At 39.8% G+C, this 17,805-nt stretch overlaps 1 protein-coding gene across 1 annotated transcript in view; it reads left to right on the forward strand.

The window, feature by feature from the left end:
* The window catches only part of LOC112266921 (ubiquitin-associated and SH3 domain-containing protein B-like), a 38,307-nt gene extending 27,885 nt beyond the window's left edge, over nucleotides 1–10,422 (forward strand). Inside the window, exons 11-14 of the mRNA XM_024444862.2 lie at nucleotides 3,654–3,798; nucleotides 4,952–5,058; nucleotides 7,015–7,124; nucleotides 7,359–10,422. Of these exons, the coding sequence (XP_024300630.1) occupies nucleotides 3,654–3,798; nucleotides 4,952–5,058; nucleotides 7,015–7,124; nucleotides 7,359–7,496 (500 nt within the window). The 3' untranslated portion in view covers nucleotides 7,497–10,422. The remainder of the gene's footprint in view (nucleotides 1–3,653; nucleotides 3,799–4,951; nucleotides 5,059–7,014; nucleotides 7,125–7,358) is intronic.
* The last annotated feature ends 7,383 nt before the right edge of the window (nucleotides 10,423–17,805 follow it).

The following is a 17,805-nucleotide window of genomic DNA, read 5'->3' on the forward strand; positions in this document are numbered from 1 at the left end:
TTGTTAGACGAACTGCAAGATTTATCCAGTGGTGTGCAAATAACTTTCTTGAAATAAACGTTAAGAAAACAAAAGAGATGGAAATTGATTTCAGAAGGAACAAAACTCCACTACCACCTACGAAAATCAATGGGGAATCAGTTGATAGAGTGACCCCATATAAGTACCTGGGAATCTAAATTGACAATACACTGAAATTCAATGACTGTGCCTTTGCAAAGATAAAGAAATTGCAACAGATAATGTTTTTTTTTAATGCAAACTGAACCATTTTAATGTTGACTGCCGTATCTTACAAATGTTCTATAAATCTGTCCAGAGTGTGCTGTACTTTGGTCTGATATGCGTGTTCGGAAACATGCGAGTACAAGACCAAGTCAAGCTTCAGCACTTGATTAAGACGGTTGGAAGGATAATTGGTATAGATCAAGAATCATCCACCAACCTATACACAAAACTCATCCTCCTAAAACTTGAAAGCATTTTATAGGATGGTACTCATCCCCTTCACTCAAAACTCAGTCACAGCAGCATTCCGACAAGAGGAAACTCAGTAAAACAGAAAGATATGGGGACTCATGGGGCAGCATGGGGACTCTAGATATATAGATAGATATGGGGACTCTAGATATATAGAAGATATGGGGACTAGATATATAGATAGATATGGGGACTCTAGAAAATTAAATGGGGACTCTAGATATATAGATAGATATGGGGACTCTAGATATGGGGACTCTCTAGATATATAGATATATAGATAGATATGGGGACTCTAGATATATAGATAGATATGGGGACTCTAGATATATAGATATGGGGACTCTAGATATGGGGACTCTAGATATATAGATAGATATGGGGACTCTAGATATATAGGGGACTCTAGATATGGGGATAGATATATATGGGGACTCTAGATATATAGATAGATATGGGGACTCTAGATATATAGATAGATATGGGGACTCTAGATATATAGATAGATATGGGGACTCTAGATATATAGATAGATATGGGGATGATATATGGGGACTCTAGGATATGGGGACTCTAGATATATAGATATATATGGGGACTCTAGATATATAGATATATATAGATAGATATGGGGACTCTAGATATATAGATAGATATGGGGACTCTAGATATATAGATAGATATGGGGACTCTAGATATATAGATAGATATGGGGACTCTAGATATATAGATATATATGGGGACTCTAGATATATAGATAGATATGGGGACTCTAGATATATAGATAGATATGGGGACTCTTTTATTCCAACAGCCATTAGGTTGTATAATAGATAGTCTGTTTGTCCCTCCAGTATATATTATATTGCACTTTCCCTTTAAATGTGAAGCTATTGCACTTTGAATGAATTATTTTGTGTAGTTTCTGTGTTTTCATGTTTTATGTACTGTCTTTTTAAACACATGACCAAATGAATTTGGCGGGAAAATGATGGGATAATAAAGTTGATGTGAATCTGAATCGGAATTATATGTAAACAATCTAATTTATAAATGCTTCATAAGCTTAGCAACTGTCATATCCCATCAGAACCAAAATATGTTTTTTTAACTCCAATGTTTCTAAACAAGTAAACGTAAACATACACTGTATAGCCTACATACATGGTTAAAACTATCATATTATATCATGGATGGTCAGTTCTTGCATCCCTACCTGTGTCCATAGCTTTGAAAATGGTTACATTTCTCCGGCCCCATCCCGAAACAGTGGCAGGGAGTACGCTTTGTTATTGTTTCAACCGTGGATTGCCCCTTTAGTGGTAGAAATGCACTTACTGTATGTAGATCTGAGAGGGCTTTGATACCATTAGTCAATATGGTAGTATTTCCCTTTCCTTTTGATGGGCGGTAGCGGTGCGTGGGAATTAAAACCTATGTGTTGTGATAATTGCGTTCTTTGCTCTATAACCGGTTAGTTCATATGCCTTAACACCGTGATATTTAGGCCTAAGGCCCAGACAATAAGAAGACACAGTGGCAGAATAAATTCAACTACACCTTTGTTTCATCACAAAACCGGACTCCACAAAGCATATTGCATGTAACAAACAGTGACAAACAGCAAGTTAATGTTCCAAAATGTTCAGAATACTAAACAACTATTGATTTATAACCACCAAGTCGCAAAGAAAACACGAGCTGCCTCCACTATAACAGCACCATTTCAACTTCAAGATATCAACATCATCAAATCACCTATGGTTCGTCTAATACAGTCTAAAAGAGACCAAAAACAATATAGTCCAATTAACGTAAGCTAAATATGATGTGGTTGTCCATGGTTCTGATTTCTGTGTGTGTGTGTGTTTGTGTGTTTGTGTGTGTGTGTGTGTGTGTGTGCGTGCGTGCGTGTGTGCGTGCGCATGTTCGTGCAAGTAGAAAAAACATGTTGGCTCACCCTACTTGTAGAGAAACACCAATGCCATCCCCCTCTCTTTCATGTTACTGTTTGACGGCAGGGTAGCCTAGTGGTTAAAGCGTTGGACTAGTAACCGGAAGGTTGCAAGTTCAAACCACCGAGCTGACAAGGTACAAATCTCTTGTTCTGCCCCTGAACAAGCAGTTAACCCACTGTTCCTAGGCCTTCATTGTAAATAAGAATTTGTTCTTAACTGACTTGCCTAGTTAAATAAAGGTACAAAAAAAAATGTTGACGAAACGGTCTATTACTGTGCATTACAGTACACGGTTTTCTTTGTTCTTTTCCTAGGCTACCTGGCTAAAATGCTTACTCTGCTAGCCTAACTTCCTTTCATGGGCAACGTTAGCTAGTTAACATTAACCTTCTAGCTACATATTGAACTTCCATCCCCTCAGGCCAAGGGGACAAAGTATGAATGAATGGTTGGATCAGAATTTCCGTTATAATCATTGGCCAGTACAGACAATTAAGTAAAACCACAAGTCCAAATCCCTAACTCCATCCATGGCTAATTTAGGAAAGGAACTATGTTTAGCTAGCTAGCTTGCCACCAGAGGACAACAACACAACGAGATGCAACAATTCATTTTTTTCTGTCAATGAGTATGCTCTCAATGTGATTTGACGCCAAATCCAAACTGGCTTCCCTTGAGACTTTTTTTGGTGCGTCAGGACCATTCACAGTTGAGCTCACTCAGTTTAGCTCAATGCTGATTGGCTATTATTTTATACGGGTGGCAACAATGTCATACTCTTTTGGATCAAACCGTATCAGATAAATGGCCTACACATACAGAGACAGAAGGGCGATGTTTCGCTCGCTCGGATGCTTTCTCCGGTGAAATACATTCGGCCTCTTGTGAATTGAAGGAGAATTATGAAGCACAGAGAGCCGAAAGATAAAAGATTTTAAAAAATATTAGTAAATTATTATTATATATACAGTACCAGTCAAGAGTTTGGACACACCTACTGATTCCATCCATGAATATATGCCACTGCTGATAGGCTAAGGGAAATTGTCTCCATATCGCTTACATTAATCCGATCGTTTCAATCCAATGCTTTCAGATCTACATAAATGCCTAGGGGCTAGGTGCTACGGGTTGTTTTTGGACAGGGCTTTTGTGTGTAGCAGAGGCTGCAGTCTTCCTCTTTTGCTGATGTGCCTCTCTGTCTCCCCTTGCAGGTCTGCAGCAGGATGGCAAGCTGAAGATCAGAGTGGAGCCAGGGCTATTCGAGTGGACCAAGTGGGTCTCTGGGAGCTCTCTTCCTGCCTGGATCCCTCCCACAGACCTGGCTGCATCCCACTTCACTGTTGACACAACATACAGGTGATACAGGCAAGACTGTTTCCTGGTTCACCTCCAACCTGTAATCTTACTGGCCATTTACACTATACAAGCGTCACTCGTCTAGCCACGCTAGCCTCGCTCTCATGTGGGTGCTAACAAGCTTGAAAGCATGCTAGGTAGTGCTACGTATCAACAGCTATTGTCAGCAAATCCAGTAGGGGTTGGAAGCTATGGTGAGATTCGATTGGTCACTCGCATCGCTCAACAGTCCCCCGCCCACTCCGCTTCTTTTGCTTTCCTTACATTTACAATGAACAGTGGTGTAAAGTACTTAAGTAAAAAATACTTGAAAGTTATTTTTGGAGCATCTGTACTTTATTATTTATATTTTTGACATCTTTTACTTTTACTTCAAACATTCTGAACGAAAGTGATGTACTTTTTACTCCATACATTTTCTCTGACACCCAAAAGTACTCATTACATTTTGAATTCTTAGCAGGACAGACAAATTGTCTAAATCACACACTTCTCAAGAGAACATTCCTGGTCATCCCTACTGCCTCTGATCTGATCTGGCGGCCTCACTGAACACATGCTTCGTTTGTAACTTAAGTTCTGAGTGTTGGAGTGTGCCGTGCCCCTGGTTATGCGTACATTTAAAAAATTAAAAAACATGTTGCCGTCTGATTTGCTTAATATAAGGAATTTTAAATGATTTATACCTTTTTCTTTTGATATTTCAGTACATATAAAACCAAATACTTTTCGACTTTTACTCAAGTTGGTATTTTACTGGGTGACATTTTCTATTAAGGTATCTTTACTTTTACTCAAATATGACAATAGGGTACTTTTCACCCCACTGAAAATGAATGGCTTCCAATGTTTCACAGCACGATGCCGCTTCTATGTGTAAACGCAGAGTTAGGACCAACCCCTAGTCCCTCTAGCCTTGAATCTAGGCACAGCTATAAAGAAACCAGATATATACAAATAATATGGTCAACATTCCATTAAGACTATCATAGAAGATTATAGAGCTACTACGATATTTCCTGTGCTTATTTAATTCCTTCTGACCTATGTACATGAAGTGGTAAATGTAGGGGCTAAGGGTTGTTGCTGGACGGGGCCAGAGCCTTTTCAGCCATGCCTCTGTCTCACTTGTTCTCACTGTTTCTTCCCACAGACCTCTCATACCGATAACCAAACTTAGCGTGTCGGAGTCCTATGACACGTACATGAGCCGGAGCTACCAAGTGACCAAAGACATTCTGTCTGACTGCAAAAACATGGGTAATTATGGTGCAGGGTTTAGTCACTGCTGTGGCTTTGGATGGGATGTGAATAAAAATAACAGTCCTGGGTTCAATTAGTACTTACAGTGGGGCACAAAATTATTTAGTCAGTCACCAATTGTGCAAGTTCTCCCACTTAAAAAGATGAGAGAGGCCTGTAATTTTCATCATAGGTACATTTCAACTATGACAGACAAAATGAGAATAAAAAATCCAGAAATTCACATTGTAGGATTTTTAATGAATTTATTTGCAAATTATGGTGGAAAATAAGTAATTGGTCACCTACAAACAAGCAAGATTTCTGGCTCTCACAGACCTGTAACTTCTTCTTTAAGAGGCTCCTCTGTCCTCCACTCGTTACCTGTATTAATGGTACCTGTTTGAACTTGTTATCAGTATATGTCCACAACCTCAAACAGTCACATTCCAAACTCCACTATGGCCAAGACCAAAGAGCTGTCAAAGGACACCAGAAACAAAATTGTAGACCTGCACCAGGCTGGGAAGACTGAATCTGCAATAGGTAAGCAGCTTGGTTTGAAGAAATCAACTGTGGGAGCAATTATTAGGAAATGGAAGACATACAAGACCACTGATAATCTCCCTCGATCTGGGGCTCCACGCAAGATCTCACCCCGTGGGGTCAAAATGATTACAAGAACGGTGAGCAAAAATCCCAGAACCACACGGGGGGACCTAATGAATAACCTGCAGAGAGCTGGGACCAAAGTAACAAAGCCTACCATCAGTAACACACTACGCCGCCAGGGACTCCAATCCTGCAGTGCCAGACGTGTCCCCCTGCTTAAGCCAGTACATGTCCAGGCCCGTCTGAAGTTTGCTAGAGAGCATTTGGATGATCCAGAAGAAGATTGGAAGAATGTCATATGGTCAGATGAAACCAAAATATATATTTTTGGTAAAAACTCAACTCGTTGTGTTTGGAGGACAAAGAATGCTGAGTTGCATCCAAAGAACACCGTACCTACTGTGAAGCATGGGGGTGGAAACATCATGCTTTGGGGCTGTTTTTCTGCTAAGGGACCAGGACGACTGATCCGTGTAAAGGAAAGAATGAATGGGGCCATGTATCGTGAGATTTTGAGTGAAAACCTCCTTCCATCAGCAAGGGCATTGAAGATGAAACGTGGCTGGGTCTTTCAGCATGACAATCATCCCAAACACACCGCCCGGGCAATGAAGGAGTGGCTTCGTAAAAAGCATTTCAAGGTCCTGGAGTGGCCTAGCCAGTCTCCAGATCTCAACCCCATAGAAAATCTTTGGAGGGAGTTGAAAGTCCGTGTTGCCCAGCAACAGCCCCAAAACATAACAGCTCTAGAGTAGATCTGCATGGAGGAATGGGCCAAAATACCAGCAACAGTGTGTGAAAACCTTGTGAAGACTTACAGAAAACGTTTGACCTCTGTCATTGCCAACAAAGGGTATATAACAAAGTATTGAGATAAACTTTTGTTATTGACCAAATACTTATTTTCCACCATAATTTGCAAATAAATTCATTAAAAATCCTACAATGTGATTTTCTGGATTGTTTTCCATCATTTTGTCCGTCATAGTTGAAGTGTACCTATGATGAAAATTACAGCCCTCTCTCATCTTTTTAAGTGGGAGAACTTGCACAATTGGTGGCTGACTAAATACTTTTTTGCCCCACTGTATCTTTCAAATCCTTTAGCTGTGCTCGATTGAGCTTGCCTGGCGCAATGGAATCAACGGATTCCAAAACGGATCCCAAAAGTGCAAACACTTCTCTTCTCCCACTCCACTCTAGCTAGACAGGCTCAATCAAACGCTCACGGTATTTGAAAGAAAACAAATACTTTTTTAACCCAGATGTGATACAGAAACATCATGTGTGGGATGAACATTGGGATTCATTTGGTCCGTGTTGTTCTTCCGTTCCCTCATTTCCTCATCTCCCACTCTGTAGGAAACAACATACTGATTGTTGCCCACGCTTCCTCTCTGGAGGCCTGCACCCGACAGCTCCAGGGCCGCAGCCCCCAGACCTCCAAGGACTTCATCCAAGTAGTCAGGAAGGTCAGCTGGAGTTATTTTACTCGCTCAATGTGATGTTTTCTTTTGATCTCATTGTGTCTTCCCCCTCACTCTTTTTTCCTCTTACTTTCACTCTATGCCGGTCTCTCTGTACCTGTGTTTCTGCCTGTGTTTCTGTCTGTCTCTCTCTCTATCTGCCTTTCTCGTTCTCCCCCTGCCTTTCCACCCATACTGCCTTTGTTTTGCGGCTGACGAGAGCCTCTTTCCCTCCTGTAGATCCCCTACCTGGGTTTCTGTTCCTGCGAGGAGCAGGGCGACACAGGAGTCTGGCAGCTGGTGGACCCGCCCATCCTGCCCCTCACACATGGACCCAACCACAGCTTCAACTGGAAGGAGACCCTCCTTCAGGAATGACATCCGCTTCCCTGGAGAGCAGACTTGCTCAGCCCCATCCCGAGGCTTAAGTTTCTGCTCAAATAACAGGGAGAGACCCCACCAGAGTCAATGGGTGGTTGGACCTGGATGTACTGTACTGTACATATTGTCATTTGACAGTATTGTTGACATTTCTAATTTGACAGTATTGTTGACATTTCTAATTTGACAGTATTGTTGACATTTCTAATTTGACAGTATTGTTGTTAGTGAGAGCAGAGAAAGAAGAGAGTGAAGTTGGAGAGGGCAGGGCTACTGTAAGTCTCAGGGCCTGGTTAATTGTGGAGGCTATCAAATCAAATGTATTTATATAGCCCTGCGTACATCAGCTGATATCTCAAAGTGCTGTACAGAAACCCAGCCTAAAACCCCAAACAGCAAGCAATGCAGGTGTAGAAGCACGGTGGCTAAGAAAAACTCCCTAGAAAGGCCAAAACCTAGGAAGAAACCTAGAGAGGAACCAGGCTATGTGGGGTGGCCAGTCACTCAGCTGGCTACAGCAAGCACATGGGCCATTACATATGACACCGAGTCAACAGCGTCCCAGAAGGGAGTCATAAGGTTGAGAACATTGACCTAAAAAAAATTAGCAGAATTGTTTGTGTTTGGAAAAGCAATTGCATTCCTTGTCCCGCTTGCAGATTAACTGTTGACGAGGGCAAATGTTATCCTCAAAAGCCCTTGACTGTAGCCACAAGTCATCTCACAGATGTGGAATCTGTGTTTCTGTGTGTATAAAGTTGATCTCGTTGGGGGAAAAAACCTGCTAAACTTAATCCATGCTCTCTTGAATACTGTGCGTACAACCACTTATTCATCCATTTAAACGGATTGCAGTGTGGTCACTATGATGTCTTTTATGGTCACGTTGTATGCTGGTTGTAGAAAAACTTTGTGTTAACGTAGTAACCAGAAAAATACGTCTTTGCCTGGTTGTAATGTGTTATGTGACAAGATAACAACCAACATATGACATATTTACTATGACATCTTGAGCTCATCATAAAAAATACATCTTTATGTGGTTGTAACCGAGACTAGTTGGAAATCTGGTTTTATGACTTCTTCACAACCAGAAAACTGGTTTACAACTAGTTTGCAACCAGAAAATGACGTCATTAAGACAACGTGTCAAAATGTTTTTCACTGGGTGGCTTGTCACCCGGTTTGGTTGAAACAGTCTCGATGGCACAAAGTGCACTATTGACAATCACAGGTGAGCCTTGGTGAGGCCGGTCGAATAACCAGTAGTTAGGAACTTGTATGTGTTTGTTTTACATAATGTAAGGTCTTATGGCAGAATAGTTGTTGACCACTGCACTAGAAAACATCTTTCAGTCTTCCAGTTGTGAAATATCATATACAAAAGACCTGTCCCATGGTAGGGAAATACATGTTTTTCTCAGGTGTAGATTTCATTGTGACCTTTTACAGTATGTGCATTTCATTGGGCCATGAAATGTGTTGAGTGCCTCTTAAGATTGAACCTGATTTCTCTTGATGTCAGAGAGATGTTCTCTGCTCATTGAGTCAGCTTTTGTTTAGCCTCATCTAAATCTATCTGATCTAATCTTTCTGCAAATATTGATTATTAAGGAGGCTCTTAAACAATGCTCTGATGCTGTTCTTCCATTGATACATGCAAGTATGATACTTACAAGTACAATTACAAATTTGTGATAAAGGTGTCAGTGAGGAACAAAGCAAGCCTACATGCACTGTTGAGGAAACCCAGGAAATCTAAAAACTGAGGAGGAAGCCATCTGTCAATTTGTGTTAATTTATTTTCTCCAATATTATATTTCCAAATGTATATACACTTTAATTTAAGAAATATACTTTTCACCAAAATGCTTTGGTTTAGAGGACTAGTGGGCTAAGATGTGCAAAAGATTGAAATGAAAACAAACTGATTGAAGGAAGAGAGGATACAGTATTCCCTGTATATTCAGATATGAGCATCTCTGAGGTGGGTTCTTTATTTTGTTTCAAATTTTGTTTCAAATACCCCCCCCACCCCCACCCCATATGATACTGACAGTATCACTTTTTCAGATATGTAGAAGTTACATATCAAATAAAAAAATCTGGTTGTTTTGTTTGGTTATCTTTTTTGGGGGGGTGGACAATTCCTTCAACAGTTTGTTCAATACGTAGTATTATGGTTTAGCCACTAGGTGTAGGTGTAAGACCTTTGGAGTTGACTACATACAGTATCTATCTTAGCAGAGGCGTCATGCCCATATGGGGCACAAGGGCACGTGCCTCCTCAGGTTTGTCTTTTTTTGTTTCAGATGTTAAATTAATTACTAAACTTAATTTCTAAGTCCATGTTTTAACATAATTATTTATAAAAATGATCTGTCAGCTGTATTTTGTGGAGGGGGTACACTTACTGGACCAGGCAAAGAGTACCCCCCCACCCACATATAATTGAACAGGTAAAGAGGTATGCTTAGATAACCTATGCAGGAAAATAGACATCTTTTTACATAGAATTAGGCATAATGATTATGGATCTAGATTGCAGGAAAAATATGTTTCAGGTGTATGCAAAATTCTCCATTATTACATACTTTGTGCCCCTTTTAAAATAATAGGTGCATGACATCCCTGCCTGAAGTGATTTAAAAACAAAGTAATCCTTAGAAGGGATGCTGGAAGTAGACATAAATAACAAACTAAAAGGAATAAGATACTGTGATATTGTGTAAAATAAATAAAAAATCTAATATTTTGAGCCTTTGGTGGGATGGATTTTTGGCCTGCCAGGTGACATCAACAGGAGGTACATTAGACCTATAAGAAAGAGAGTTCCAAACCTCTGACAATAACAGCTAGTTTTAACTTTTCCCCTCCCCACTCAGACCACTCCCAGACAGTCCTAGCTAAATTCTTGTTTGAGAAAGTGCTCTTTGCCAAGCAGTTTCTTTTTGACCGTTTTAATTGAAAACAATCACATTAAGGTACTTAATTGTTACCCAGAAATTATATGATACTAGGATTTAAAAAAAGCTGTGTTAGACCTTTAAAGGGATACTTCAGGATTTTGGCCATTTTTATGTCTCTGTCCAGTATAAGGGAAGTTAGAGGTAGTTTTGTGAGACAATGCTAACTAGCGAAGCGCAATGACTGGAAGTCTATGTACCCATAGACTTCCAGTCATTGCTCTAACACTAGTTAGCAACTTCCTTCAAACTGCACACAGGGACATAATAATGGTATCCACAAATTAATCTGACTCTGAGGAAGTAGATAAAGGCCCTCATTGCTAAAATCCTGACGTATCTCTTTAAGTCAGGTTAAGCAACCCAAGCCGGGTTAAACCAGAATGAGCTCTGCCGTCAGTCTGATTTAGCAGGCAAACGTGACCATATCACACCCGATGATGATGCATTTATGTCGTCAGCACCACTGATAATGTACCTAGCAACACACGTAATCATGCATACAAGTAGGCTATACAGGCCCACAGTGGAGCTGTCATAATACCCATAAAACCTAGCAGTCAAAAAGGGAAATGGTTCTAATAATTTTTCCACCATTAATTTTTCCCATATGGAATTATAGAAATACTTCAAATGTTTCGTGTAGACTTACCCTGCTGTGACGTTTTGATAACCATGTAAATCTCTCTCGGACAAGGTGATTTTTATCAATATATTCGGCTGTATTTAATATCAGAATCAAAAATGCTAATTAGCATCAAAGAAGACATCATGCAAGACTACAAATCCCTGCAAGCTCCTGCACGTCATCTCTAGCTGACACCTTTGCCTTCAGGTATTGTGTCAATATAGAACTTGCACAAGACAGTTCCCAGAGTTGTCAATTTAAGGAAATGTTGCCAATTTATTCATTACTAAATGTAGCTAACATTAGATAGTTAATCCAGAGATTCTTACCTTTGCCTCGATTCTGCAGTCTTGTCCAGATCATCATGGCATTTGTAGTTCTTTATGATAGCCACATTAGCAGTTAATTAGCCTTTCATTTTGAAGGGGGTAAATACAGGCTTTGTCCAAGGAGATTCACATGGTTCTCAAAATGTCACGCCAGGTTAAGCCTACACGAAATACAGCCCTTATTTGAAGTGTTCCTAAAGTACCCAATGGGAATGGTGGAAATACGATTGGAACCATTTCCTCATACTGTGGTACTCTATGGTACGACTACAAATCTGACAACCAACTCACACCTCTGATTATGTGCATAAAACTTCCATGAGAGTCAATTGTGTATCAATCATCTTGTTACATTTTTTGGGAAACAAACAGCATCCTTCTATCAATAGCATCTTTCTCACTTGTTGAGTCCTTATCTCTGTATAATTAGAGACCCAAATGCAACATTTATTTACTCTGACATTAGGTTATTGTTGCATGTACTTCCAATTATATTTTGTGGCCTGCTCACCCCTATTTACTCCTGCGTATAAATACACCTGGGGCTTTGGGGATCTGGTTTCAGACACTGTTTCAGCACCAGCAGCAGCTTAAAAAGCCTGGCCAACAGGTTTATCCGAGCTGGGGATATTCGATCTCTGCCACTCTTGTCCTGATTTAACCTGAACTCTCCTTTAATAAGCCAGTCCTCCCCCATCCCCAACAGAACTCTGATTTGGAGGCCAAATTAAACGTATTAGTTAGATTTTTTGGTATGTGCTATGATTACCCTCTTCTAAAATACCTAAAGTAGACTAGGAAATGAGAGAAGTGATGCATTGACCCACTTGGATGTAAACAGGACTTTGTATTACCTAGGGCTAAAGGCTCTACTTAGCAAAGCATCATCTACTACTGCAGTGCAGAAAAACTCAGCAATCATCTGAAAACAAACACGTTTCTATTAAATCTCCCAGGCAGATGCTTATTGATGCATGAAAAAATTATTTGCTGAATATACAACTTTGTTGAAAACCTCTGCATAGAAATAGGTCATCAACAAAACATTTTATTGAAGAATTTGATATCAAGGTAGATATCAGTTAGATATACTCAGGTAGATATTCAACATAAATGTACAGTTCAATTAAGAATTTTGTTGAACAACTTGATGTAAGGACATTTCGTGTTTTGTGTCCTAATCTTCCTGTCAAAACAAGAGTGATGTTTTACCTTTGACATAATCTCTCAAAATCTTTCAGTGTTTAATCTATTCCCCATCTACAGTAGTATAGAGAGCCGGGGTGTCTGGGTCGCATGTTCCCCTCCTTTGTTTCCCCTCAAATTGAAGACCAGCACTTTTATGTGTATCTATTAATTGTTTTGGGTTTGCAATGACTTTTTATTAGACATTGTGTCTTTTTAGTTTATTAAGATTGAACTTGCTTTGCTGCGCTGTGCTTCCATTTTTGTTGTTCTCTACTTGATTTATCGTAAACTCCTGCCCCTTGTCTGGTCACCTTGGAGATGGGAGTTGGTCAAGGTCTGCCACAACTGTGCCTGTTGACTAACAAGCTACCTGAGCTACTTAAAATTGCGCTTTTAGTCCACTCTGGGCCTGCTGCTGGAGGGGGAAGTCCCCACCAACACAAACACCACCAACACCTTCCCCCAGCTGCCGCCTACCTGGAACCAGAGGGAGACCTGAGTTGACAATGCTGTCTAGCATGCAGTTAAGGGACAGTCGACCCCCACACCTGTGTGAGTGTGGTATGTCTGTCTCACATCATTGTCAGTGTCCACCCTCTGTTGCAGATTGGAGTTTTCCTTAAATTAAATTAAATCACATTTTATTGGTCACATACACGTGTTTAGCAGATGTTATTGTGGGTGTAGCGAAATGCTTGTGTTTCTAGCTCCAACAGTGCAGTAATATCTAACATGTAATATCTAACAATTTCACAACAATACACACAATATACACACATCCAAAGTAAAAGAATGAAATTAAGAATATATAAATATTTGCACGAGCAATGTCTGAACAGCATAGACTACTAAAATACAGTAGAATAGAATAGAATACAGTATATACATATGAGATGAGTAATACAAAATATATAAACATTATTAAAGTGGCCAGTGTTCCATTGTTAAAGTGCCCAGTGATTTCAGGTCTATGTATATAGCGCAGCAGCCTCTAGGGTGCTACTGATGGCTGTTTAACAGTCTGATGGCCTTGAGATACAAGCTGTTTTTCAGTCTTTCGGTCCCAGCTTTGATGCACCTGTACTGACCTCGCCTTCTGGATGATAGCGGGGTGAACAGGCAGTGGCTCGGGTGGTTGTTGTCCTTAATGATCCTTCCTGTGACATTGGGTGCTGTAGGTGTCCTGGAAGGAAGGTAGTTTGCCCCCGGTGATGGGTTGGAGAGTCCTGCGGTTCCGTCATATTCTGAAGGCAGCTCTGACTTGAGGACAGAAACAAATGTGATTAGTTAATTTTAGGAAACAAATGTGATTAGTTTAGGGTTATGGGTTGAAGTTAGGTTAGAAAACAAAATTGCACTATGTTGAACAAGGAAAACTTCACTCAACACCTCTGTAGTGAACTCATAGACAGGTTGTTTTCTGTGGATAGATGCTGGCTTTGGTATCAGTGTACAACCAGTTACAGGGACCCACCAGGGGTTCAATCTCCACAAACTCAGCCTGGAAGAGCAGACCTGTGCTGCCTCTGAAGAATTATGTTTTTGCATGTTTCTAGTAATGCCAATGTTTACAGTACATGGGCCATCATTGAAAATAAGAATTTGTTCTTAACTGACTTGCCTAGTTAAATAAAGTTAAAATGTCGACTTCTAGGGAGTTTTTCCTAGCCACCGTGCTTCTACACCTGCATTGCTTGCTGTTTGGGGTTTTAGGCTGGGTTTCTGTACAGCACTTTGAGATATCAGCTGATGTACGAAGGGCTATATAAATACATTTGATTTGACTTTGAAAAAACTCCTATCCCCACTGGATTGGGCTGTGTCGGTATCATTTCCGAAGCTCTTCCATTGATTGTGTTTATCCTCTGTGATTGCTATATTCCAGTCTCTCATTAGTCTGATGTTGATTAATTTGTTTAGCCTTTTGTTTAATGCCAAGCTCTAAACCACACCAATTCCTCACGGATGTCTGAGGGACCCAAATAAATGCCTCACTGTTTATCTTCTCTTGTTGCCTGAAACCTCATTTGTATTGGACAAGATACAGGATGGATGTTATTTTTAGGGAACTTCCACAAGAATACACTATGCTCATTTATTGACAAATATTTAAAAAAGGAAAATGTTGGAAGTTGTTTATCGCATTTTGTCTACACCCCAAATAATGGTTTTGAAAAGGTGTGACTGAGATAGAATCATGGCAACGGTATTATTACAACTGCCAGGTCACAGTTGTAAATGAGAACTTGTTCTCAACTGGCCTACCTGTTTAAATAAAGCTGAAATATTTTTTTAAATAAAAATTCACTCGGGAATCATGCCTGTACCAAGTTTCATGCTTTTATGAAATAATTTATATATATTTTTTCACATATCGCCTGGACTATGTATACATGATGGTACTATCATGTTGTATGTGTGAATGCAAATATAGTAGGTAGCTTTTCTCATACAACACTATCAATTAACTGAAGCATCCACAGCTGAAGAACTACTAGGCTTTAGATTGAACATTTATGATATTGACTTAGTGGTTTTGTACAGATGTCTTTCAGGCAGGTATTGATTATCAGAAAATAAATAATAGATCCTCATGAAATAATGAAGTAGTTGCAGTTGATTAGAACGTTTTTATTAAGCCCTTACTCCATATGCAATCAACCTTTTTCCATAGGCCTACTCCACAGTCACATGAATTGTTTGTTGCCTTAAAGTTCTTGATTTATGGAGTGATAGGACACAGAAGAGGCTGATAAAAGCACAGGCGATTTCATTCCTCTAAAAAAACAAGTAATTATCGGAGAGCAGTGAATCTTTGCAATCTAATAGTGCTCTCGGTGTTCTTCTCAAGCTTTTAAACTAATTCGTGATTGATCGCTAATTATCGGTGACGGAGCCTCTCGAGACAGCTGTACTTCCCACCTCAAACATCCCCGCCTTTTCTCTGATTGAAAGAGCTATAACTTTCAAACGGTCGACTCTGCTCGTTGTTTGGTTGAGTCGATAGACTTGAAGACGTTTGAATAATCATTGTGCCCTTTCCCAATAAAGAAGGTAGTTTCACAACAATAAAGCATCAGGCACCCAATATTAGCTGCTGGATGGTGCAATAATGGTAAGCACTGCTAAATAACCTAACCATTTAGAATGAAATATATCAGTATTGCATCGTTATTACAATTGAATATGGTTCCATAGCCTAGGCTACTGTTGCTTCCGAGGTAAATATCCTAGACCTGGAAGATCGCTAAACATGTACCAATATCACAGTGAAATGGTAAAAGAAACGACTCCTAATTGGCTAAATATTGATTGCAGTGAGTCAAAAGTGTTGGCTCAAGAACCCCTGGACTTGTTCCCTTTCCAGGCGGCACGTGACAGGAGTTGCTCTCAATGACCAGCGCAATTGATGTGGGCTATTTGGATGTGAATCGCCATTCTCCCACTAAGTAAAGCATTAAGAATGGGTGTCGACAATGAATTTGTTTTCAGCGCTAGATCAATTGAGGTCTGCTTTTGTCTGTCTTGGAAATCTATTCGCCAATTGCATTGCCTCGAGCCTTAGGATAGGCTATAAAAGTGGACTTCGTTTTTCAAGCAGTATAAAGGCTAGCCTGCATCAGTGATGCTGGCAAATTCAGTTGTAGGCTAGTCTACCATAGCAAGTGACCAACCTGACCATTCTCTGACAAAATTAGGGACCAAAAGAGGACCAAACTATGCGCTGCACTTGACGCGTAGGCTAAGCGATAGGCTATATTACCAGGTAGGTAATGCTGTACCATTCTTGATTTATAGGCCAATTTGATTATTATTGGCTGCAATAATAATAATGGTAATAATGCTGATAATGATAATAATAATGGCCTAATTATTAATAAATTAAAGTTTCAGTAATCAGGCAATTAACGCTAAAATGTAGGTCGAAATCTTGTTCTATGTTTATTGTCTGCCTATATTTTTGGAATTCAGGTGGCTATGGCAAACATCATCAAGAGGTCATTTCATCATGATTTCGACTTTTTGTGTCTCAACGTTCTGATTGTTTCCAGGAAAGTTGTTTTTGCAAAATATATTTGCAAAATACATGAAAGGAATATAATGAAAGGGGTCTTTTGACACTTTACATACAGTACATCATTGATACATTTGACATAAGGCCCCCTCTTATTGAATGGACTTTCTGCAAATGTTTGGGTGCTGACTGCATCAGTGGAGAGACTGGTTGAATATGCAGGTATTCTAATGCAGTGAGGGGTGTGAGGTTATAATTTATATTTCTAGTTTTTCGTAGAATGAACTTTGTGGCTTTCACTGTCGATGACATCGATAAATGATCAGGCATGGACGTTTGTCAAATGACAAATGAGTGATAGAAAATCTGAAAGCTAAATGCCTGTGAAATTATGTGCAATTTGAATCCAGTGGGGGTCACTGGAGAGCCATCTTGTGAGGTAGGTATGACGCTCCAACCCCTCTCGGCGAGCTGGCTGCCCTCAACAATCCAGTCAGTGTTGTTGGTTGCTCTGGTCCGAACTATGTTGTCGGCTGTCTTGGACTTTAGGACCTTACTGTTGAGAACGCTGTTCAATTGGCTCTGATAAAGGTTTATGTTTTGATTATCTTTGAACTGTTATTTCATGGTAATTTATGTCATTGCATTTGCACAACTGTGCATGTTGTTACCCTTATAAAAAAAAAGTGCAGTTACTGCAGTCAACATTTTTGGACCAGTAATTGCAGAATAACTGCACTGTAACTTCAGTTATACTGCAAAATTACTGCAGTAAAAAAAACTTTCTTTTGTTACTTTTTCCTAATTAATCGACACACAATAACCCATAATGACAAAGCGAAAACAGGTTTTTAGATTTTTTTTTTGCAAATGTATAAAAACAACAAAAAACAGAAATACCTTATTTACATAAATATTCAGACCCTGCTATGAGACTCGAAATTGAGCTCAGGTGCATCCTGTTTACATTGACCATCCTTGAGATGTTTCTACAATTGATAGAGTCCACCTGTTGTAAATTGAGTTGATTGGACATGATTTGGAAAGGGACTCACCTGGCTATTTAAGGCTCCACAGTTGACAATGCATGTCAGAGCAAAACCAAGTCATGAGGTCGAAGGAATTGTCCATAGAGCTTCGAGACAGCATTGTGTCGAGGCACAAATCTGGGGAAGGGTAC

The sequence above is a fragment of the Oncorhynchus tshawytscha genome, linkage group LG14, assembly GCF_018296145.1.
Source record: "Oncorhynchus tshawytscha isolate Ot180627B linkage group LG14, Otsh_v2.0, whole genome shotgun sequence".
In the NCBI taxonomy this organism is placed as follows: Eukaryota; Metazoa; Chordata; class Actinopteri; order Salmoniformes; family Salmonidae; genus Oncorhynchus; species Oncorhynchus tshawytscha.